The sequence below is a fragment of the Macaca thibetana genome, chromosome 8, assembly GCF_024542745.1.
Source record: "Macaca thibetana thibetana isolate TM-01 chromosome 8, ASM2454274v1, whole genome shotgun sequence".
Taxonomy (NCBI): domain Eukaryota; kingdom Metazoa; phylum Chordata; class Mammalia; order Primates; family Cercopithecidae; genus Macaca; species Macaca thibetana.
In genome coordinates, this window is record NC_065585.1 from 53,699,340 (window position 1) to 53,723,089 (window position 23,750).

General features: G+C 34.1%; 2 protein-coding genes across 3 annotated transcripts in view; one reads left to right on the top strand and one right to left on the bottom strand.

Moving 5' to 3' along the window:
• The window catches only part of PIP4P2 (phosphatidylinositol-4,5-bisphosphate 4-phosphatase 2), a 724,054-nt gene that overhangs the window by 343,757 nt on the left and 356,547 nt on the right, over positions 1-23,750 (top strand). The gene's annotated exons all lie outside the window — the stretch shown is intronic.
• Positions 1-23,750, bottom strand: part of SLC26A7 (solute carrier family 26 member 7) — a 144,034-nt gene that overhangs the window by 22,235 nt on the left and 98,049 nt on the right. For both annotated transcript variants that reach the window (XM_050802618.1, XM_050802617.1), the window contains 6 exons: positions 20,606-20,683; positions 19,502-19,597; positions 12,741-12,847; positions 11,678-11,744; positions 8,471-8,608; positions 5,639-5,687 (listed from right to left, as the gene is read on the bottom strand). In XM_050802618.1, the coding sequence (XP_050658575.1) occupies positions 5,639-5,687; positions 8,471-8,608; positions 11,678-11,744; positions 12,741-12,847; positions 19,502-19,597; positions 20,606-20,683 (535 nt within the window). The remainder of the gene's footprint in view (positions 1-5,638; positions 5,688-8,470; positions 8,609-11,677; positions 11,745-12,740; positions 12,848-19,501; positions 19,598-20,605; positions 20,684-23,750) is intronic.

Genomic DNA, 23,750 nt, shown 5'->3' on the forward strand with positions numbered 1-23,750 from the left:
AAGGACAATACTTGCTACCATGAAAGCATATTTTGTACAAAGTTCACAAATTTTATAAAGCAATTACACATTTGAGACTACAAAGCAACTAGGTAACAACATTATGACAGGAACAAAACCTCACATATCAATATTAACCTTGAATATAAAAGGCATACATGCTCCACTTAAAAGATATGGCTTGGCAAAATGGATTTTTTTTTAAAGACCCAACCATCTGCTTCCTCCATAGACTCATTTTATGTGTAATGACACTCACAGGCTCAAAGTAAGGGGAGGGGAGAAAGATCTATCTCACAACTGGAAAATAAAAGAACAGGAGTTTCTGTTCTTGTATCAAATAAAACAGACTTCAAACCAACAATGGCAAAAAAAAAAAAAAAAAAAAAAGAAAGAAAGACAAAGAAAGGCCTTATATAATGATTAAAGGTTTCAATTCAACAAGAAGATTTAACTATCCCTAAATATATATGCATCAAGCACTGAAGCACCCAGATTTATAAAATGAATACTACTAGACCTAAGAAAAGGGACAGTGGCCAAATTATAATAGTGGGGGACTTCAATACCCCACTGGCAGCACTCGAAAGATCACTGAGGCAGAAAACTAACAAAAGAACTCTGGATTTAAATTGGATTCTTGACTGGATAGACCTAATGGACAACTACAGAACATTTCACATAATAAGCACAGAATATACATTTTTCTCATCTGCAAATGGAACATTCTGTAAAATTGACCACATGCTTGATCATAAAGCAAATCTAAATACACTCCAAAAAATATTCAAATCATATGAAGCATCTTTTTGGAATACAGTGGGATAAAAGTATAAATCAACACTAAGAGGAATTTTCAAAATCACACAAGTATATGGAAACTAAGCAACTTGCTCCTGAATGGCTTTTGAATAAACAATGAAATTGAGGTAGAAATAAAAAGTATTTTTGAAACAAATCAGTATAGAGATACAACATACCAAAACCTCAAAGATACAGCAACAAAACAAAACAAACAAACAAACAAAAAACAGTGTTAAGAGGACAGTTTATAGCATTAAGTGTCTACATCAGGAAGATAGGAAGATCTCAAATTAACAACCTAATATCATATCCAAAGGAACTATACAAATAAGAACAAATCAAACCCAAAGCTAGCAGATGAAAAGAAATAACAAAAATGAGAATAAAACGAAATGAAATTGAGACAAAAAAATACCAAGGAGAAATGAAACAATGGTTCTTTGAAAGGCTAAACAAAATTGATAGAATATTAGCTAAATAAACCAACAGAAAAAAAGAGAGAAGATTCAAATAAGCACAATGAAAAATGGTAAAGGTGACATCACAACTGACAGCACAGAAATCCAAAAGATCCTCAGAGACTACTGTAACCATCTCTATGCATACAAACTAGAAAACAAAGAGGAAATGGATAAATTCCTGGAAACATACAACCCCCCAAGATTGAACCAGGAAGACATTGAAATCCTAATCAGACCAATAAATAATTATGAGATTTATTCAGTAATAAAAAAAAAAATCTACCAACCAAAAAGAAGTCCAGAACCAGATGGATTCACAGGCGAATTCTACCAGACATACAATGAAGAACTGGTGCCAAGCTCATTGAAACTATTCCAAAAAATTGAGGAAGAGAGAGTCCTCTCTAACTCATTCTTTGAAACCAGTGTCATCCTGATGCCAAAATCTGGTAAGGACACAATAAAAAAGTAATACTAAAGGCCAATATCCCTGATGAACAAAGACACAAAAATTTTCAACAAAATAGTAGCAAAGTGAATGCAGTAGCACATTAGAAACAAAAATTCATTGTGATCAAGTGGGTTTTATTCCAGGGACATAAGGATGGTTCAACATTTGTAAATCAATAAATGTGGTTCACCACATAAACAGAATTAAAAACAAAAACAATATGATTATCTTAATAAATTCAGAAAAATGTATTCAATAAAATCCAACATCCCCTCATGACACAAACCCTCAACAAATTAGGTATCAAAGAAAAATATGTCAAAATAATAAAAGCAGTCTATGTCTATTGAATGGGCAAAGACTGATAGTATTCCCCTTTAGAACTGGAACAAGACAAGGATGCCCACTCTCACCATGCCTATTCAGCAAAGTACTGGAAGTGCTAGCCAGAGAAATCAGGCATGAGAAAGAAATAAAAAATATCCAAATAGGAAAAGAAGAAGTCAAACTATCTATCTTTACAAATGATAAAATTCTATACCTAGAAAACTCTAAAGACTCCTCCAAAAGATTTCTGGAACTAATGAATGATTCAGTAAAGTTTCAGGATACAAAATTAATGCACAAAAGCTGTTGCATTTATGTACACCAACAAAGCTGAAAGACCAAATCAAGAACTCAATCCCATTTACAACTTCCACAGAACAAAAACAAAAACAAAAACAAAAACCTAGGAACACATTTAAACAAGGACATGAAAGGCCTCTACGAGTAGAACTACAAAACACTGATGAAAGAAATTGCAGATGGCACAAACAAATGGAGAAACGTCCCATGGTCATGGAAATGAAGAACCCATGTCATTAAAATTACTACCACTTGAAACAATCTACAGATCCAATACAATTCCTAATACATTATATCATTTTTCACAGAAATAGAAAAAATAATTCAAAACTTCATATGGAACCAAAATGGAGCTAAAATAGGCAAAGCAATCCTAAAGGAAAAAGAACAAAGCTAGAAGCTTCACATTATCCAGCTTCAAACTATACTACAAGGTACACTAACCAAAAAAGCATGGTACTGGTACAAAAACAGATACATAGATCAATGGAACAGAATAGAGAATCCAGAAATAAATCCACATACCTATAACCTATTGGTCTTCAACAATATCAACAAATATTAAAGATGAAGAAAGGACTCCTCATTCAAAAATGGTTCTGGGAAAACTGGTTAGCCACATGCAGGCAAATGAAATTGGACCCCTACTTCCACCATATACAAAAATTAACTCAAGATAGATTAACGACTTAAATGTAAGACCTGAAACTATAAAAATTCTAGAAGAAAACCTAGGAAAAACTCTTCTGGACATTGGTGTAAGCAAAAGATTTATGACTATGATCTCAAAGCAAATGCAACAAAAACAAAAGTAGACAAATGGGGCTTAGGTAAACTAGAGGCCTTCTGCACAGCAAAAGAAACAACCAACAGATTAAACAGACAACCTAGAGAATGGGAAAAGATATAGGCAAACTATGCATCCAACAAAGGACTAATATTTAGAATCTATAAGGAATTTGAACTCCAGTGAGAAAGAGAAAATAACCCCATTAAAAACTGAGCAAAGGACATGAACAGATGCTTCTCAAAAGAAGACATGCATGCGACCACCAAACATATGAAAAAATGCTCAACATCATTAATCATCAGAGAAATACAAATCAAAATCAAATGAGATACCATCTCACACCAGTCAGAAAGGCTATTATTAGAAAGTCAAACACTAACAGATGTTGGTAAGTATATGGAGAAAAGGAAATGCTTACACACTGTGGGTGGGAATGTAAATTAGTTCAAACCCTGCCCTCCGCCATGGAAAACAGTATGGAGATTTCTCAAAGAACTAAAAAGAGAACTACCATTCAACCTGGCAATCCCACTACTGGGTATCTACCCAAAGGAAAAGAAATCATTTTATCAAAAACAAAAACAAACAAACAAAAACTCCTGCAGTCTTATGTTTATCACAGTACTATTCACAATAGAAAAGTCATAGAATCAACCTAAGTGGACTGGATAAAGAAAATGTACTATATATACACCATGGAATATTACACAGCCATAGAAAAGAATGAAATTATGTCTTTTGCAGCAACACGGATGGAGCTGGAGGTCATTATTTTAAGTGAATTAATTCAGAAATAGAAAACCAAATACCACATGTTCTCACTTATAAGTGGAAGTTAAGCAATAAGTACACATGGACATACAAATGGAAATAATAGACACTGGGAACTCCAAAAGTAGAGAGGATAGAAGATGAGGAGAAAGTTGAAAAACTACCTACTGGGTACTATTTTCACTATTTGGGTGATAGATTCACTAGAAGCCATACCCTAGTATTAATCAATACACCAACATAATAAAAACCTGCACATGTCTCCCCTGAATCTACAATAAAATAAAAATTATTTGAAGTAAATTTAAAAAATGGATTCATAATTGAATTCTCCTTATTAAGAAAAAGAGAAGTTAAAAAATCCAGTTTTCACCCTGAATTTTCAGCATCGACCTGTTTCTTCAAACTTGTGATCTAATAACAGAAAAATGTAATGCTACTTCATTCTTTTAAAACTCATGTTCTTTCTTTAGCTCCATGCTAAAAAGAATATAGTTATTTTGAAGCACATGTTTAAGGTAATAGATGTCATTCCATTAGTAACACTTTTTAAAAATCTAACACATTTGTAACTGAAATTATTTCCAAAAATTCAAAATAAAAAGTAATACAACTAGATATTTGTCAAAGACTTCCAATAAAAATCACTTTTATTTCCACCTACTTAGAAGAAATTGGCTAAGCAAATATTGCATGATACAAAAAAATAAGAGATTTTTGTAAAACCTTTTATATTAACTAAAAGTCACAATTATGAATAATTTAACTACACTGAGGCTTTAATCTTAGTAAATATCAAATTAAAAGATAAATATACAAATTTGTTTCAACTCTTTTGTTATCATTTTGTTATAATATCACAACACTTCTCATCCATATTTTTTTGTATATCTTTTAATTTTCTCTATACTGAGACAACGGTCACATCAATTCATCAGTTTGCAATGAAAGATAATTAAACTTCTAGAGAACATTGACCTGGTAATTTAATAAGCATCCACCATCAAAATATTTGTTCTTGTCACCTGATTTTGCAGGAAAATCTGAGCATGTAATAGCTTTAAATTGCTGGTTTGTTTTGGGTGGAGATCCAAAATGTATTCAAAGATATATTTCATGATAAATCCTCATCCATATTAAAACTACACTAATGCCATGAATTTCAATTTGTGGGTCAAACATTTAAGTAAATGAAAAGAAGAAGGAGAGGAAAGAGGAGAGAAAAGGAAAAGAGGTGGGAGAGGAGGAAGAAGAAGGAGAGGGAAAAGGAGAGAGGAGGGAAGAAGAAAGAAAAGAGGAGGAGATTGAAGAGAGAATAGGGAAGAGGAAGAAGTAAAGAGAAAAAGGAAGAAAAGAATGAAGAGAGAAAGAGGAGATAGAGAAAATAGAAAAAAAGGAGGAAAAAGGAAGACAGAGGAGGAAGAGAAAGAAGAGTAGAAGTGAAGGGGAGAGGGAGAAGACAGGAGAGGAGGAGGGAGAAAGAAAGAGAAGGGAGAAGGAGCCAAATGGCTAAATCTATTTTCTGCAGATAAAAGTATTAGTGCTTATTTGGTAACATAAGCTTCAGCTAAAGCCAGTAGAAGGGAGGAGGAGAGTAGAGGGAAGAGGAAAATTAGGAGAAAAGAGGAAGAAGAACAGAGGAGGGAGGCAGATGAGGAGAAGGGGAAGATTTTATTCTCTGGTCTATATTCAAGTCAAACACTTAGATTTTCTTTTTCCTTAAAGCTAACTCACCATTGCAGTTGCCATTGGATAGGGAATTGAGCAACGTGTTTTGTTCACACTAAAATAAAAACAAACATTAAGAAGAAAAATGTCATAAAATTTTACTTCTGTCTGAAGAAAATCACATCATTCTTTTATTTAGAAAGAATAACAAAAAACTAGTCTCCAAAATTTTTTTTCACTAGCATTCTTTTCAGAATAATGTATAAAACAAACTTTGAAATAATAAAATGATAATTAATTCTAAATATATAGCAATTCAGTAAATAATTTATGTTATCAGTAAGACTGTCTTCTTCAGAATATTTCCTGCAAGACTAAGTTTGTTTTGATTTTGGATTAGAAATTAAACATTTGCACATTTTTAAAGTAGCATATTCAATCAGAAATCATCTTTATTAACATTGCATTTTAAGAGGGAGAACCACTGATCATATATATTACCACTACATGAAAATGCTGGATTAAAAAACAAACAAAAAAACAGCTCTATATCCTACAGTTAATCTTGTCTGACAATAATTGATGCCTCTAACGAGATCATGTGCTATCTACTTCACAAATAATGTACTATTGCTATTTTTGTTAATCATGATGATAGCAGTTGATATATCTTCAGTCCTCACTGTATGCCAAGGACTTCACACTAATTATTTAATCCTCAGAAAAATTGTATGAAGTGACAAATTTTATTTTTTATATAAGAGAGTCAAAGATTAAAAAGGTTAAATAACTTCACCAAAGTCACAAAGCTAGTAAGAGCATGGGTTAGAACCAAAGTTCATGCCCTTCCAATTCCAAGCCTCTTGTTCCCAACCACTACATTACACTGCTTCTCTTACAAGATGAGTTTTTATCTTAAAGGCTGACTAGAGAACCTCTGTTTTCTCTTCTTTATAGCCACAGCTTATGTATTTTAAGCCTGACTCACAGTTATCAGCTATACAATTTCCATCAGGTTATTTTATCTCTCTCGATTTCTACCTCCCTTTTTATGTAACATTCAGGTAATGCCACTTACATCTCAGGGCTGGTGATGATTAAGTTAGCCTGACTAAAGGGACTGGCCCCTGAGAGATATTCAGTGAACTTGAGTTTCCTTTCCCTTGTCTTAAAAATACCTCATCTGAAATCTCCCATGGAAAAGAACTTCAAAATAATTTATGTAGATATTCGACCGTTAAGGTGGTGGATCATAACTCCATGCTTCTTAAGTGTGGGCTGCACACAGTGACTTTCTTCCGGAGAGCACAGAATAAAGAGAAGGGAGTCACTTTACAGTGGAGAAACCTGGCAAACACTCCCTTATCCAGGTGATCAAGGTAGAATAAACATGTTGATAAATCATGTTGATTGTAGGTACCCTTGATACAGTGTGATGAGAAGGGCACTTTACCTCTATAGTTTTCCTCCCAAAAGGGGCCCACGCTTAGAAAGGTCTCCAATCTGGTTTAATGATATTCTGTCACCATCTTGAAATTCTTAATAATTGTTGAACAGGGGACCTCACATTTTCATTTTGCACTGGGCCCCTGTAAATTACGTATCTGATCCTGTATATAAGGCTTCTATGGTACAAATTAGGGTAAGGCCCAAAGGCAGAAGTGTGAAGCTGTAAGGGACAAGAATGTGGTTCAGGACAGCTCCTAAGACATCAGAAATGGGAGGGTCAAGATCTTCTATGTACCTAAAACACTGGGAATAAGTAGCTCAAGGACACAAGAAAAAAAAGGAATCCTTGTGCTCTAGAAGAGTCAAGGAAAGTTTCACGGAGACAGTAGTCAACCAAACTAATAATGCTAACTAAGATGTTACAGTGTTGAGTAGGCCAAGCACTATTCTAAATGCTTTGCCTTCATTGACTCATTTAATCATCTCAATTACATGTGAGAAAACTGAAGAACAAAGATTCAACAACTCAAATTTCCACAGGTAGTAAGTGGCATACCCAGGCAGCTTGGCCTCAAAGTCCACACTCCTAACATTACAGAGGGCTTAAGGATTCAAATGATAATAGATAGCTTATTTATATTAAATCATATTGATGCAGATTTGATTCAGTATCTCTGTTAATTGACAGTATAAATGGAGATAAAGAATTCTGGAATTTTATAATAATATTATTAAAATGATTGCAACAGTTTATGCATCTCTGAAGTCATTTATCATATTCCATCACGTTTAGAGTTAGTTCTAATGCCTTTTTTTGGTTTTAAAAAAAGATCCTTTTGGCCGGGTGCGATGGCTCACACCTGTAATCCCAGCACTTGGTAGGCCGAGGCGGGTGGATCATGAAGTCAGGAGATTGAGACCATCCTGGCTAACACCATGAAACCCCGTCTGTACTAAAAATACAAAAAAACTAGCCGGGCCTGCTGGCGGGTGCCTGTAGTCCCAGCTACTCAGGAGGCTGAGGCAGGAGAATGGCGTGAACCCGGGAGGCGGAGCTTGCAGTGAGCGGAGATGGCGCCACTGAACTCAGCCAGGGCGACAGAGCAAGACTCTGTCTCAAAAAAAAAAAAAAAAAAAAGGAAAAGAAAAAAAATCCTTTGGAGGTTGGTTAAGAGATCCATTAAATTAGATCATTTGTCTTATTTATTCTTTTCAGTGCTATAGTACCTGCGACTCATGTCCATTAAATATATGCTGAATAAATGAATGAATGAACAAGAGAGTGATTACCTAAAAATCAACTAAAAGAATCAAATAATCGTAGGTTTTGCTAAAAGGAGAGGTCTCAAAATACTTGTGTGATGTATTATTACTTACTTGATACACGTTTTATTGTCATGATATAAGGTTACATGTAGTATGACATTCTAATGAAACCACTGATCCTACCTTGCTGATATCATCAAGTGGTTGATTACAGGCATTTTCCTTTTGGATTATGTTCATTAAATCAGTATAAAATTTTTTTGCATTCAGGAAAACAAGCGGGTTGTTTATTGAGATAATTTTCACCTGCTGCAGGGTTTCCTTTTAGAGGAGAAAAAGAAACAGATTTAGAACTCTGAATTAAATAATAGAGAATTATAGCCAACAAACAATCAGGTCTAAATGTCACTCAGTTTTATGAGCAATCTCTCAATTAACATTTTGATTACTAAAATGTATTTAGAGGCCTTAATGTACTATCACACTTCCTTAGGGGAAATACATATTTCCTGTTTACTAAGAAACATTAATAATGGCAAGATAAGTTGGCAGCATTTCAGAAAGTGGCCCTTATTCCTCCTACCTGGTTTTTTCGGGAGGCAGTAGCCTAGACTATCCAAAGAGTTCAAGGAAGTCCTATCCTTTCAAAAGTATTTATTTTATTCAATCTATCAATTAAAAATTAATTTACTTAACCATCAGTATTTTTTTTTTTTAATGAAAATGTGTCCTAACGGGTCAACCATCAGTCATTTACCTCATAATGACATAGCTTTCCTTCAGCTGAAATACTTTACAAGTGATGAATATTTGTAATTTGAAGACAGAGACCTACAGGTAGTAGTAGGAATATAACTTCACTTTGGGCAGGCCTAGGGACTGGATTGCCGGGATGTGGTGAGCGATGCAGAAAGGAAGAAGGAAAAGTTTTGACACAAAAGGTGTCTGCTTTGCCCATTTTCCCATCACTTGGTGATGTGCAACTAAAACAGTCTTCTCTATGACCTTTGGGGCAAGTGTCTGATCTAGAAATGGAGAGGAGGGTAAATTCTACAAAATGACAACTCTTTATCAACTAAGTAAGCAATACTCTTTCAGGCTTTACTTCCATAGAAGAGGAGATGCAAAGAATAGGGATGCATACAGACAGAGGACAGAAGTATGAAAGAAAGAAAATATTAAGTATGTTAATTTGGACAATTCATTTAACTTCTCTCAGTTCCCTCATTTCCAAAAATGGGACAAATGTTTAAACTAGAAAATCTCAAAAAGCTCCTATAGTTACAAAACTGATTGAACTTTGCAAAGTGAGGATATTTGCAACAAATAACTCAAGAAAACAAACCGACCTTAAGTTGTCAAACTAATGTTCGGACAAGAGTAAACCTCTTAGAAACAAAAAATAAAAATTAACTCTTAGGCCTGTCATATTAGTCATCCCAAAGCACCAAAGCTTAGCCTGATCCTCTAATCACACTACATCAAACTTGTCCAAGCCGTGGCCCGTGAGCCACATGCCGCCTAGGATGGCTTTGAATGCAGCCCAACACAAATTCATAAACTTTCTTAAAACATTATGAGACTTTTTTTTCCAATTTTTGTTTAGCTCATCAACTGTCATTAGTGTTAATGTATTTTATGTGTGGCCCAAGACAATTCTTCTTCTAGTGTGGCCCAGGGAAGCCAAAAGATTGGACAACCCTGCACTACGTGATTGTGCCAGTGTGCTGTTTTAAGTTAATATGAAAAAAATGTATTTGTTAAAGAATGGAGATTCAAATTGTTCTAGAAAAGAAATTATCAGTGGGGTTAAATTCACTGAGTGGGAAGAGATCTCTCAAATCACGAAGGGTCATTTCACATGAAGAAGAGGTGGAAGAGTGCATAAATGGAAAAGATAAATGACAGATTATTTTAATTTAGTGAAAATTCCACCTGAGAACTTACATTCAACTCTTGCTTTATCTTAGTTTTGTCCCTCTTATTTTTTATAAAAAACATTGAGAAATTAGAGAGATGTAATATTATAATAAAATTTAAATCTCCATGTGAAACAGTTATTATTCAGGTCAGTGACTAGACTGAAATCAATCAAGACTTAAAGATGTGGAGAAATTTCTAGCATTTTCATCTTCCTGCAAATCCCCTCATTCACTTCTCTACATGTTTAGCCCAAGAAGAAGTTAAGGATTAGACAATTTATTAAACAGTGATTTTTAAGCTGAAAATAGTCAAATCCAAAGCCAAATTCAGTCTCAAAGCTAAGGAGGTCAGGGCTAATACATGTGTACTTGTGGTGTGGATACACAGGGGACTTCAGGGGCCCAAAAGTCAGTCTGGGGCTTTGCACAAGCACTAAATTCCCATGGAAAAATTAAGGAAAGAAACAAAAGGCAAAGTTGGTGGAAAACTTGAGCCTAGAACACCCTGGAAGGCCCTGAACCCAAATAGCTCTCTGTGAAACAAATCTTTCCATAGTATTAAAAACATAAGCCATTCCCTTGGGTGCTGCAGAGGGTTCCTGATGCTACTTCCTATTTCCAGTCTATTTGGAAATACCCTGACACTGGTCCTTCTGGTGGGAGGCCAGTTTACTCTATCCTTAGGGGAATTATGAGATACTGAAACAAGTGTATGTGAAAAATAAAGGGAAAAAGGTTAGTCAAACATTTACAAAGCAGGTTCAAAATGAGGGCAATTTTTTTTTAATTGGCAAAAATATTTCAAGTCAACATTTTCCCCCTCACTTTAAACTGTTATAGTCATCCTTTAGAACAACAAACTAGAATTCAGACATAATCAATTGACTTTCCTAAGCATGAGCAGAGCAAGACTGTTTATACAAGTTGTGTCCTTAAAAAGGTTCCCACTGTGTAAGAAACCAACTCTATTGGCATTCTGTAGCCATTGGACTGAATTACCCTCTGCTAACACACAGTTGACTGAGTTAAAAAAAAAAAAAAAAAAAAGCAATACCATGAACCAAATTTGCTTCATTCCCTTTCCTATTTCTATCTTTCTCCATGACTTAATTCAGAATAGACTATCAGTTTAGTTTGATTACTTTATGCAACTCAGTAATGGAAAAGAGGTGTCCAAATGCCTGAATCAATCTTGACCATGATTCTACAGTGAACTGTGGTTCTAGGAACCATGCTACACTTTTATCTGAATGCTGGATCCAAAGAGATTTTCTTTTGTTCTATTGATTTGTTGCATGTCGTTTGCCACATATATTGTGATCACATATGTACCATTCGAAGTTTATAATAATTAAAAACAATTATATTTTTAACTATCATAATTTATCTAATTTTTGTGATATCTTAAAATTATCTCACCCACAAAATGATTAACAATTGCATAAAGGAAAAGTAAAACTAAACTTACACTGTCCATTTCTGTCTTCACTTTAAATTCCATTTCTTTCATGTTTTTTATACTTAGAGTCATTGCTCTAAAATTAAAGCAGATAGAAAACAAAACAAGTCATTTCCTAATCATTATATAAACAATGAAGAAACCAAAAGTAGTCATTTAATAACTAGAATGTGTCTGAAATGATTTATATTCTATAACCCATTTGTTCATAAGAGGACATTGGTAAATCTCTATATCTCTAGGATATTTGGGGATAGAGGTTAACAACAGAGGCATATAAACAGAGTCCCATCTCTCCAAGCTACTACATGTAGATTAGTAAAGAAGAATTATAAAAGAGAAAAGGCAAGAGAGTATGCAGCATTGATAAAATACTGTTTTAATGAAAAGCAAGAAAAGAATCAATCGCAAGATAGGACTGGATAATATTGAATCTGAATATATAAATTCTATAAAGAAAGACTCTATAGAGATAAAACAACATTTTTTAGAATACATTATGTCACAAATAACTTTAAGGGAAAGATGGATGTGAAGTAAATAGAAACATTATTCCCAGATGAATACTTTGTAAAGCAGAAAAAGCATTGGTCAGACTAGGGAAATGATTTATAAATTTTCAGTAAAATGACAAAAAGAGAGTGTGTTTCTCAATAAGTTATCTAGAAAATAGATTAATCTGACTTCTGAAAAATAAAATGTTCTGAAGTTATTTAATTATATTGTGAAATGATTTGTGATCATTAGCTACTATCTTCACTTAATTTAAAGAAATCTCTCTATAATGCAGTATAAGGCTAAGAGGTTTATTTATTTTAAAAGAGTTTATATATTCTATTTTATAATGTTGATAAGCTATTTATCTTCATTAAGATCAACATTGTTAAATATCATATGCAGATGAAACATTTTCTTATCTGTTTGTCCCTAGTTCTCTGACAGCAAGAAAAACATGAGATTGTAGTACTATATGTTACACAGAAATAAAAGTAACTAGCAAGTACCATATGGCAAGTAACCATGTATTTTGCTGCTGTGTCCGAATAAACAGAGCATTTAGATAGGGTCCTACCTTGGGAAGCGTCCTATCACTATAGCTATGGTACAAACAACACCAAACAGCAGTCCCACATTGGCAGCAAAGCATATTGTAAATACATATGTACTGACCCATATGCCCTGAAAGAAAAACAAGAAACAGAAGTTGTGAATCCTTTGGAATTCACTTCTTTCTCATGATTGCTAAGTTCTTCACAATTGTATTCTTAACACTCTTGTGACCAGATCTCTCAGCAAGAAGATACTACTTAACAAGTGGTAAATAGAAGTTCAGAAATACAGAAACAAATCCTGCTCCATCAGACTCTCAGCAGCAGAGGTGGGGAAAAGTTTCTTCTTTTATTTCCAGACACTGCCAACCCTTAGTTCAATCCCCAACAAACACTATATTTAAGATCTGTAAATAGTTGGTTGATGTGTATGGTTCAAAAGCATGCCATGATTTCCCTCTGCTTTCTCATTTAATGTAATATTATTACAAGCAATTGTGTACAGATTTTTGGTCATTCTCAACAATATTTTGTCTTCTAGGACTGCCATAAAAATAACTAATGTCATTTATTAATACATAAGGCTCAGGAAGCCTAATTTTAAAATGACTGAGTCAAACAATGCTGCCAATGCCACTTTTAGATCAATCACTATAGAGATCATTATAATTTTATTTGTAAGGGGCCATTCAGTATGAAAGCTAAAATATCAGGGCCAACTTGGTTTTTGGGAACATTTCCAAAGATTACATGAAACTCTAATTCTCTTTTAGTTGGAATACCAAAGTTATTGCTGTTTTGTTCACCACTTAAAATTATAATTTGCAAAAAGATATTGTATTATAGTTGGAATTTCTAAGCTTAGTGCTGAAAAATTATATTTAAAAGCAAAATAATTTGTGAAATACAGGTTATATTTTCTTAACACTAAATCCTGCATTTATCAAACAGTAAACAAACAATGTTTTTAACCTCTGTCTTTTCCTTCCAAAACTTGCGGCACTTTGCCTCTGACTGCAATTCTAAATTTGTTTATTTCTGTCCCAATAGCTATATTATCACTTTACTTTAAAACATCTTTGAAAACATATTTTAATTCCATACACAAATGAGGAAGTTAGAAGCGTTTCTGTATTCTAAAAATAGCAGAATCTTGGGGAGGGAAGGAGTGTAAATGTTTTTCAGACAAGTCTGAAATAAATATTTCTAAAGGGCTCTTTTTTGTTGCTGTTTTTGAAATGCTTCTCCTTTGTCTGGATTATTTATCTACACTAAGTTTGAGTGATTCTTAACAGGTTTTTTTGAAAAGCCGAGCCCTTGGAAGCAAATGGAGGGAATTTTATCCAGAAAATTCCTTTTGATGTAGGACAAACAAACATTCTGGAGTAAAAGAGAAAATACAATTTAAATGAATGTCATGTTAAGATCCATCATCTACAAATGTAATGCTAGGTTATTACTTATTATGCATTCCCAGCTGAGATGGTTTTTCTTTATTCAGGTGAACACACAGCCATTTGAGTCTTCTGTTTATATATAGAGTGTTTTTTTCTTCCTGGTGTATTATGCTATACTTAATCATATACAAAACAAGGCTGCAAGTTTTTGACCATTATTTTAGCTTCCCATGATGACTCTGAGTTTCACTCATTCTCAAATGCTAACTGAATCTGCCCAAGTGTGGCAGAATAATACCTCACCAAAAGCTTTATAAGTCTAATTCCTCTGGGCCATCCTCACACGATTCAATATGGCATAGGGAACTAAGGATCCTGGTCCCTGCCACTTAAAAAACCATAGAGCCTGGAGGCCAGAATTCATCAGAGCAACCAGAAATTTTGGTACCATCTGGTTCTATTTTTAAAGCATATTTACTCTCCCACAACATCATCTATTATAAGTTGGGCTTTCCAAATGCTTACTTATTTCCTGGGGCTACCTTTATAGCTTTGAAAAAATATCAAATGGAAATTAATAACATAGACCAATAAATAGTTCCATTAGTTAGAATAAATCCCAATAGCATTCTGTAATAATTCCTGTTAAAGACTCAAATGCTAGTTGTCACAGTTATCAAGAATTAGTTGACTCTTGGGCCCCTATTTTTTATTTTTGTTATGTGTTCCTACTTGCTGTCTTCCCTATTTGGCACTCACAGTCCCCAAACACAAACTAACCCCAGTGTTGACCTTCAGTAGGGGACACAATCCTTTGTCTTTGTAGAAAATACATCGGCATAAAGCACAGTTTAACAGCTACTAAATTACCTCACTTCCCCCTAGCCTAACTATTCTACTATCTGTTTTTGTGGCAGATCCCTATTATTAAATTTTTACAGATCTGAATTCTGTATCCAATGTTCAGCTATTCAAACTCAGTTCTGAGCCAATGAGTCTCCATTTGGACACCTATTTTCTCATTACTTCAAAGAGGGTTTTGACTAACAACTCAAAATAGCATCAATATTAAACTGTTAGGCCTATTGTGAGGAGGGGGGAGGGGGGAGCGATAGCATTAGGAGATATACTTAATGTAAATGACGAGTTAATGGGTGCAGCACACTAACATGGCACATGGGTACATATGTAACAAACCTGCACATTGTGCACATGTACCCTAGAACTTAAAGCATAATAAAAAATGTAAAGAGGTGAAACAGTTTCTAATTTTCCATGTGATGACTATGTACATGATATTTTAAACTTTAAACCTTCAAATTAGTTTACACACACACACACACACACACACACACACACACACCCAAAAATATCTTGGATAATTTTACTTCCATGATATTCTAGGCATAGTCCATCTATTTAGTAATCTAGACATTATACATATTGGGTATATAGCCTATATCCTCAAAAGTCTGTGCAATATTCATACTTTGAATGCTGTGCCCAATAGTCCAATAATCCTTTGAATGCTATGCCCAATAACCCAATAATCCATGGCTTTTCACTGTTGAATCCCTTGGCAACTAAGAGATACCTATTCACTCCAACCACAGAAGGCTATTTTCAAGCTAAACCCAATGTCCCACTGAATCATCATGCACCTGCTATATCCACCTCACCTTTCTCACACCATATCTTTGCCCGCACCCTATTGCCTACTTACTCCAAGTATTTAACTATCACATCTAAGTAGGAGACTACAAATTCTAAGCTCTTAAACAATTTTTAGCTATCAAACACCTTCAAACTTAACATGTCCAAATGCGAACTCATTAACTTCACCCCAGAATCTGTCCTTCCTCCAATGTTCTCCTTCAGTTATAACACTAATATCCTTCAATACACTCTAATCAGAAGGTATGGAATCATATTTTACTTTTCCTCCTCTTTAATCTACCTGTCCAATCATTTCACAAGTTCTATAAATTGTTAAGAAAAAATATCTCAAGTCATATCCTTTTCTCAAATTATTAATGATGCTTTAGTTCACACTGTTCCTTTCGTCAACTCTTTTGACAGTGTCCTACATAACTCTCTGCTTTTGTTATCTGCGTTGTAAACCACCTGCCATACTGTTGCTAGAATTAATGTTCTAAGTATAGATTTGGATATCAGATTTAGAGAGTATGTTAAAGGCATTTTAACTCAACCCTCCTCTATTAAAATCCACCCAAAACAATATAAAATGTGAATACAGAAGGGAAAAAATCAGCATCAATGAAGCCAGAACATGGTCAAAACTTCTAACTACAAAATACGATATAGACTTGCCAAATACTGTGAAATTTGGGTGATAATCAAGGAGGACACTCGAAGCCAACAAACTTATCCTCAGAGCTCAATCAAGTATAGATTTTTGCTTAAATGCCAGAATCCTGAAAATTCTGTACAATAATCTGGTAAGAGCTTTTAGGGGCAACAGCTTCTAAGTTCTAAGGTCAAAGATGGGCTACCAGAGAAAAATGAAATGTACCCATAGAGATTTATTTGATACCAGAGGACTGCAGAGTGAAAGGCCATTTGTATCACTTACAATCTGACTTCCTAAGTAAAGGTGACTGCAGGAAGTAAAACAAGATGAAGAATGGAGAGATGACAACAGCGTGAGATCACCAGTGAACCTGTGATTTCTGAGGCTTTGCTTCAATGATCTAAATCAGAACTGCGGGCTGCTCTACCTCATTTCCAACCTCCGGCTCTCCCTATGTTGTTTTCCAGCAGATAGGTCCCCTAAAAAATGCATTACAATTCTAAATAAATCATCAAGGGCCCTATTCATGGAAATGAGGAAAATAAAGAAAGAAAATAATGAATAAGAGGCAAAAGATAGATTCGGATATGTAATAGGCAATATAATCTCAGGAAAAAAACCTTAAATATAAAAATTCAAAGAAGGAATGATCAATGAAAAACAGAAAAACAGAAGGAGATAAAAAGCAGGCAGGCTAGAATAATACAGGAAAGAAAATGAATGAAAATAAAAGCCATGTTTAAAATTAAGAAGTAAGATAATCACAACTAGAAATACATAATCGGAGATATGTGACTAGTCCAAAGAAATCACTTACACAGAAAAACAAAATAATCCTGGGAAAATATTTAGATATGAAGGAAAACAAAGTAAAAACAAATAGAAAATTCACTAAAAAGACAGCAGAATACATAGATTTGAAAAAATATTCAAAGATAAATTAGAAGAAAAATTTTGTAAATAATTCCTGATTATGAGATCAAAAGATTATGTCATGCTCAGAAATTTGAAACTGAGTGCTCAACCACAGTAATATTCTGATAATAGTACCAAACTTCATGAGTAAGAAGAAAGAACTTCATTGGGCATCCATGTAGAAAAACAAGCTTACTTATAATAACAACAAAAAAATTATGAGGGATAAAATCTACTTTATCCCTCAATGCCTAAAGATAATGTTAAGATTAAAAAAACCTGAGAGAAAGCATTTTACACTCAGTCAAAAACTTCTTTCTAGTATGAAAACAAGCAGATATTGTCACAATGAAATATCTCAAGGAATATAAAACACATGAGTTCGTGGAAAACTACTTGGTGACGTACAGAAAACAAAGAGGTAAATAACTCGGGTAGGAGAATCTTTTTTTTTTTTTTTTTTTAAGACTAGAGGTAACCACTAAATGCATCTAAACAATAGAATTTTCTATATCCTATAACTCAGTGAATGATACCATCTTCCTCCACTGGTGTTCCTAAATAGAAACTCAGAAGTCTTTCCAACTGATCCACATTATATAATGAACTGGTGGTGAGGACTAACAAATACAATCTCTTTGATATTTTCCTTCTGATTTTTTCTTGTACTTCATGGTCTCAGCCTTGGTCTAGGCCTTCCTCATTTATATGCCCGAAGGTCTAAAGCAGTGCTCCAATTTCTGTATACTTCACCAGTTTGATCCGTCTTCCTCAAACTACTCAAGTGACCTTTCTAATACATACATTTTATTCTTATTTCACCTTTCAGTGCTGTCTCACTGCCTTCATAATGAAATCAAATCATATTTGTAAGACATGAGTTGCCTTTCCCAATCCAACCCATTCTTAACTTTTCCAGCATCATCTGTCACTACTTCCATCCTCACATTATATGTTCTACCCATGCCAAATACCATAGGGTAATCAAGTAGCTTGTTGAGTAAGTTTGCATCTTCTCATTTCTTTGTTTCTATGAGCCACCTAACATATATCACCTTTAAAAGGTCACGGTTAATTTTGGCCTCTTGTTCTGCCTACAATATACTGTTCCTTCAAGTCTCAGTTCATATTTCAGCTCTTCTGTGACAGTCTTTCATGTTAATCAGTCCAAATTAAATGTTCCTGCCTCTATTTTCCCCAAAACTAAGCTCCTACTTTTCCCTCCAGGTCATGTTGTATCCTGTCTTGCATAATAAGTTAGTGTTTCTGTGTCTACTTCCTCCACAAATAACTGTCTGGAGAGACTGGACAGTTCTTTTTTCATCTGCACATTCCTCATGGTGCCCAGCATTGTACTTTGGTAGGAGCTCAGTAATACTGAGCCCCAGGAGGAATATTATGAAAGTAGGCACCAGCATAAATAATATCCCAAAATTTCTCAGAGAAAATGATCTGAAGAAGAGAAAATGTGTATTTCATATTAATAATTATATTTCAATATGGTGACTGTCATAGTAAAGCTAAACAGAGGGTACTTATGAAGTACATCTCCCATATTGGAGAGGGAGAGTATTCTGGATTGCTCTTGCATAGATAGGTTTCTCTAGAATCCGTGGGCTATTTATGTTAGTAGAAATCATACTTTATCATGGTTCAGTATATTTTAATCTGTTTCAAGCATGGTCCTCTTAATGTAACCCATTTAAAAGGCAATTCATGACACCTTTCATATTTAGAATGAAAGTGGTCACCATTAAGAGGTTCACCCTATATGCACGCAGCATGCATTCTTAGTGATTAATGATAGTTTTTCATACAGGTTATAAATTGTCACATTTCTATTAGTGTCTATTTCCCTGGTAAGTCTTACTTCCAAAATTAATTCATATTGTAAATTAGGCATCCCAAATTCACTGAAATTATTAGCATTTCTTTAAAAGTTCTCAAACTACACATTCATCAAAATTTGACCAAACTCTATTTCTGTTTCATATATATTTCAATGCTTTTATTAAGATTTTGGAAAAAATAAATGGTAGTTTGTAAAGTGTACAAGTCTCAAATGGCTAAATCTATCTGCTGCAAATAAAATTATTAGTGTGTATTTGGTAACATAAGTTTAAGCAGAAAAGGGATAGTTTTAGGTCAAATTTCTACTTACCCAATCGATTTTATCCACATTCCAATATTTTTTTAAATCTCGGAACTGTATTAGCATTCCCTTCAGTCCCACAACAATAATGCTTGCAAGGACACACTAGAAATAAAATGTAAGTTGAAGATAAAGCAACATAAAAATTGTAACGTAAATTTAGAAGGGCCAAGGTATTTTATTGTTTTGTTTTTAAAGTACTTAATAGAGAAAAGCAATCACCAATTAGAAGACAAAAGCAATGTTTGTTTTGTTTAAAACTAACCTATTACTGTACTTTAAGAAAATAATATATTTTCTAGAAATTCATAAGGTAATATTTGTATAATTCTAAACAATAAGAACAAAAAGAAAATAAGTAAACTGTAAGGGTGAATGTCATGAAGCTCAATGCCCTCTTAACTATACATATTCATGGTCATTTGTTTGAAATATATTTGTTGCATGAAATTAAATATGTACATCATATATTTTCTTATAATTGCCTTAAATGTCAATTATCTGACTTCACCTGAAGATATTTATAACTCTCTTGAAAAGCAAACTTGATTATTGGAAGATCCTCCCATGGAAATGGTTTATTCTCACTACACACGTGAAAAATTAGAATAACAAAGGATGGAGACTGGCTCTCATAAGCCCAGTGTTTTGCATTCCTTTGGTGCCTCAGCCTTATGAAGAAGAAGATGAAGCACTGGCACTAATGTTCTGAGTCACTTTGTATAACAGACATATCAACAGTGGGAAGCTGTATTTTGTTTCCTATTTCCTTGCCCTAGCACATATGTTTTTCTAACAAAGTTTTAGTAAAATTTATACTTCTTATAACCGACTATGCCTAATTTCACCCTCCAGATGAGCACGGAATGAATCTATTTCCACAATGCCATTCTTATGTGAGAGCCAAAAACTTAAAAAAAACAGCCACAGTACCCCCTCCCATGCCTGCCTCAAATGTGGTAGCTTTCCATACCTCCCTCATTCAGACTTTACTTCTGTAACATGGTTTCTAGATTTATGATTGTTGAGGTTATACTTCCAAGAAATTTTATATATAGTGATTCTCATGAAAAGTTAAATTAAAAAGTAGATAGTGAAAAAGCACTACCGTACCATGGGCAGCCAGTAGAGCAAAGGTCCTATTGCATAGATGACTATAAGGACGAAAATGCAAGATATTAGACAAGCCACCTGTAAAATACAAGACAGACAAAAAGGAAAAAGAAAACCTTGAACTTTTTTATTATGTCAAAGTTATGGGGTGGGGGGATAATTTTAGTTTATCTTGATTAGAAGAAACAAAATGTTGGCACATAACTGTTAAATTGCTTAGACTGTCATTATCTATATTTTGCAGCTGAGGGAAGTTAAATGTGACAGCTGACAAACTGGTGCAATCAAATTAAGTCAGTGATGAGAGAAAAGCAATTTCACACAAAGAAATAGGACACCATCAACTTTTATCACACATCACAGCGATGGCTTTTTTGTTTAATAGTGAAAGTGACATTTCAATTAAAAGTTCTTTAGCCTGTTGGTGTTTAGCCTGACTCCCCTCCTTATTTTGTAGGAGGTTGTTTGGGCAATAACTGAATATGTGGCTTAGGGTACTTCTGTGCTGATAATTTCCACTGAAGCATTTACCCTCTTATTTGGAGTTCTTTGTTAGTAAAGGCTCCAGTTGTGAAGTAGTTATATGGGATATGGGAGTGATCTCTGGCAGTGGAACAGGCTTCATTTTACTAAGCCTGAAAGACCATTAGTATCATGTTCTAACCAGCCAGCCTGCTGACAAAAGGCAATTCAATTCACCTGACTCCTACAGCCATATTCCACTTGATGAAGAACTTGATTTCACAGAAGCAAATGTTCAGGACTTAATAAAACATTTGGCCAAACTGCCTTCCTAACAAGAGAAAAGAAGGCTTTCACAGGGTCACGAAGATGCCTAGAACATCATTATGGAGATATCAAAGGGAATTTGGACCTAGTAGAATTGCTTGAATTAAAAATAAATATATAAACAAACAATCAATATCAAAGGCTGGCAAAAACTCAGAGCAACTGGAATTCTCAGGCATTGCTAGTGGGAAGGCAATATGGTACAGCTACTCTGAAACAGTTTGGCAGTGTCTTATAAACTTACACATACACTTACCTTATGACTCAGGACTGGCTAAGAGAAATGAAACATGTCCACGTGAAACCTAAATATGTATTTATAGAACTTTTATTCATAAACACCAAAATCATAAATAACTAAAATATCAACCAATTGGTGAATAAATTGCAGTACATCTATACAATACAACTCAGCAATTAAAAAAATATGGATGAAATTCAAAATCATTGAGCTAATGAAAGAACCTAAACACAAAGACTACATACTATAAGATTTCATATATATGACATCCTAAAAAAAGATAAATTATAGGATGCTAGAGGCTGAAGGTAAAGACAAAGAATTAACTACAAAGGAGTATGAGAAAACTTTTTACGGTGATAGAAATATTCTACATCTTGATTTTACTTGTTACACAGCAATTTTTTTTTCAAAAAAGTGAACCATATACCTTAAAAGGATAAATTTTACTATATCTAAATTATACCTCCATAAACCTGATTTTTAGTAATTAAAAAAAAAAAAGAAACCTGGGAAGAGATCTCTAACAATTGCTTACATGCATATGTCCACACCCAGGGTCAGTCCAGCACCAGCACTTGTCCTAACCTGGTACTCTTAAAAGGTGTATATATGGGAAGAGGGAGAGTGGAGTGGCAGTAGCTGTAATTATTCTGCTAAGCAAGCAGTCGTTCAGGGCCTTTCCCTGTTGGGAGAGGCTGAGGGAGCTTGTTCTCCCTTCTATAGTTTGTGCAACTCATCACAAACACTCTTCAGCATACAAAGGGGAAAAACAATCCTTACCTGGGAATTAAATCAGTAGGGGAACTAATGATTGCCCATAAAAGAAGTTATAGTACACCAAATTGTCACTACACTGATCATTTAGGAGTAATTGGTGATTTTACGTAAGAATTTTTAAACAATAAAATATGATGCCTGTCATTCTACTAGACTGCAAACAGGTAGGTGTCAGAGTGCAGCTCACAGGATCCAGTCAGAGAGCTCAGTCAGTGATCCAGTAAATCCATGTTTACATGAAAAGAAAAAAATACAGCTAAGGTTTATTGTAAGACAAAAGACACTGGCATGTACCCTTTTTGTGGGACTCTTCACTCATATCTTTACAATGTAACTGACAGCAAAGCCCTAAATCTTAGGAGATGGAATGAACTTTGGACCGTTGCAGTTGCAACTACTTGGAAGGATCTGAGACACAGAGAGGCAAGGTCATTATGCCAAGGTCATAGAGCTAGGGAGTTCGAAAGCATGAAGGTAATATGAAATATGTACTGAATTGGGATCCAAGAACACCAAATATATTTTAAGATTCCCAAATTTATTATAATACACTAAAGCTGTTATAGAAATTACAACCTAACCAAATAATTCTATTTTAAAACAGTAAATCACAACTACATTTGGGCTTTTCTCTAATAATATTTATCTTTTATTTACATGGTGCTTTGTATGTTCATCAACAACAATTGAACTACAATTTCAGTCTTGTAATCAAAATAAGTCAAGAGTTAAATGGATCTTATTTGGCAAAGAGTGACAAACTATGGGTGAAAAAGACTTTGTTTACCTTTAATGGTAAGTCATGTAATGAAATAGACCATAAGCAAATGGATTATGTTAGCTCCCTTAATGCACTTGCCTTATCATTGTTGATGCCCTTGGTCAAAAGATAAGTTCATCTAATCAGACAAGAAACTCTTACCAGCTCTGTGCAGCGTATATACTCTCCAGTCATGGAAATTAATAATATTATAGTGTCTGCCCTCAAAGCTCTCAAAATACTGGTATTCATTCTCTTCATAAAGAAGAAGCCAGGACACTGATATTTGGATTTGTAAAAATATCTTTGAGATTATGCAATGAAAGCCATCATTCCATAATTGGCCAACTCAGTAAATTCAAAAAGAGCTCAAATTAAGATCAGATATTTGTAGTGTATAAAATAGAATTCTCTAACTTCAAGATTCCATAATAACCCACTTAAGCTATATTTCAAGTATCATCTACTTTCTTCGTATATTTTACTTGGCATATGAGGTAATATTTTCTTGCATTGCTCTGACCTACCTTTAGAAAAATTTGAAAAACAAGTTAAAACCAGAACAAAAGAGATGA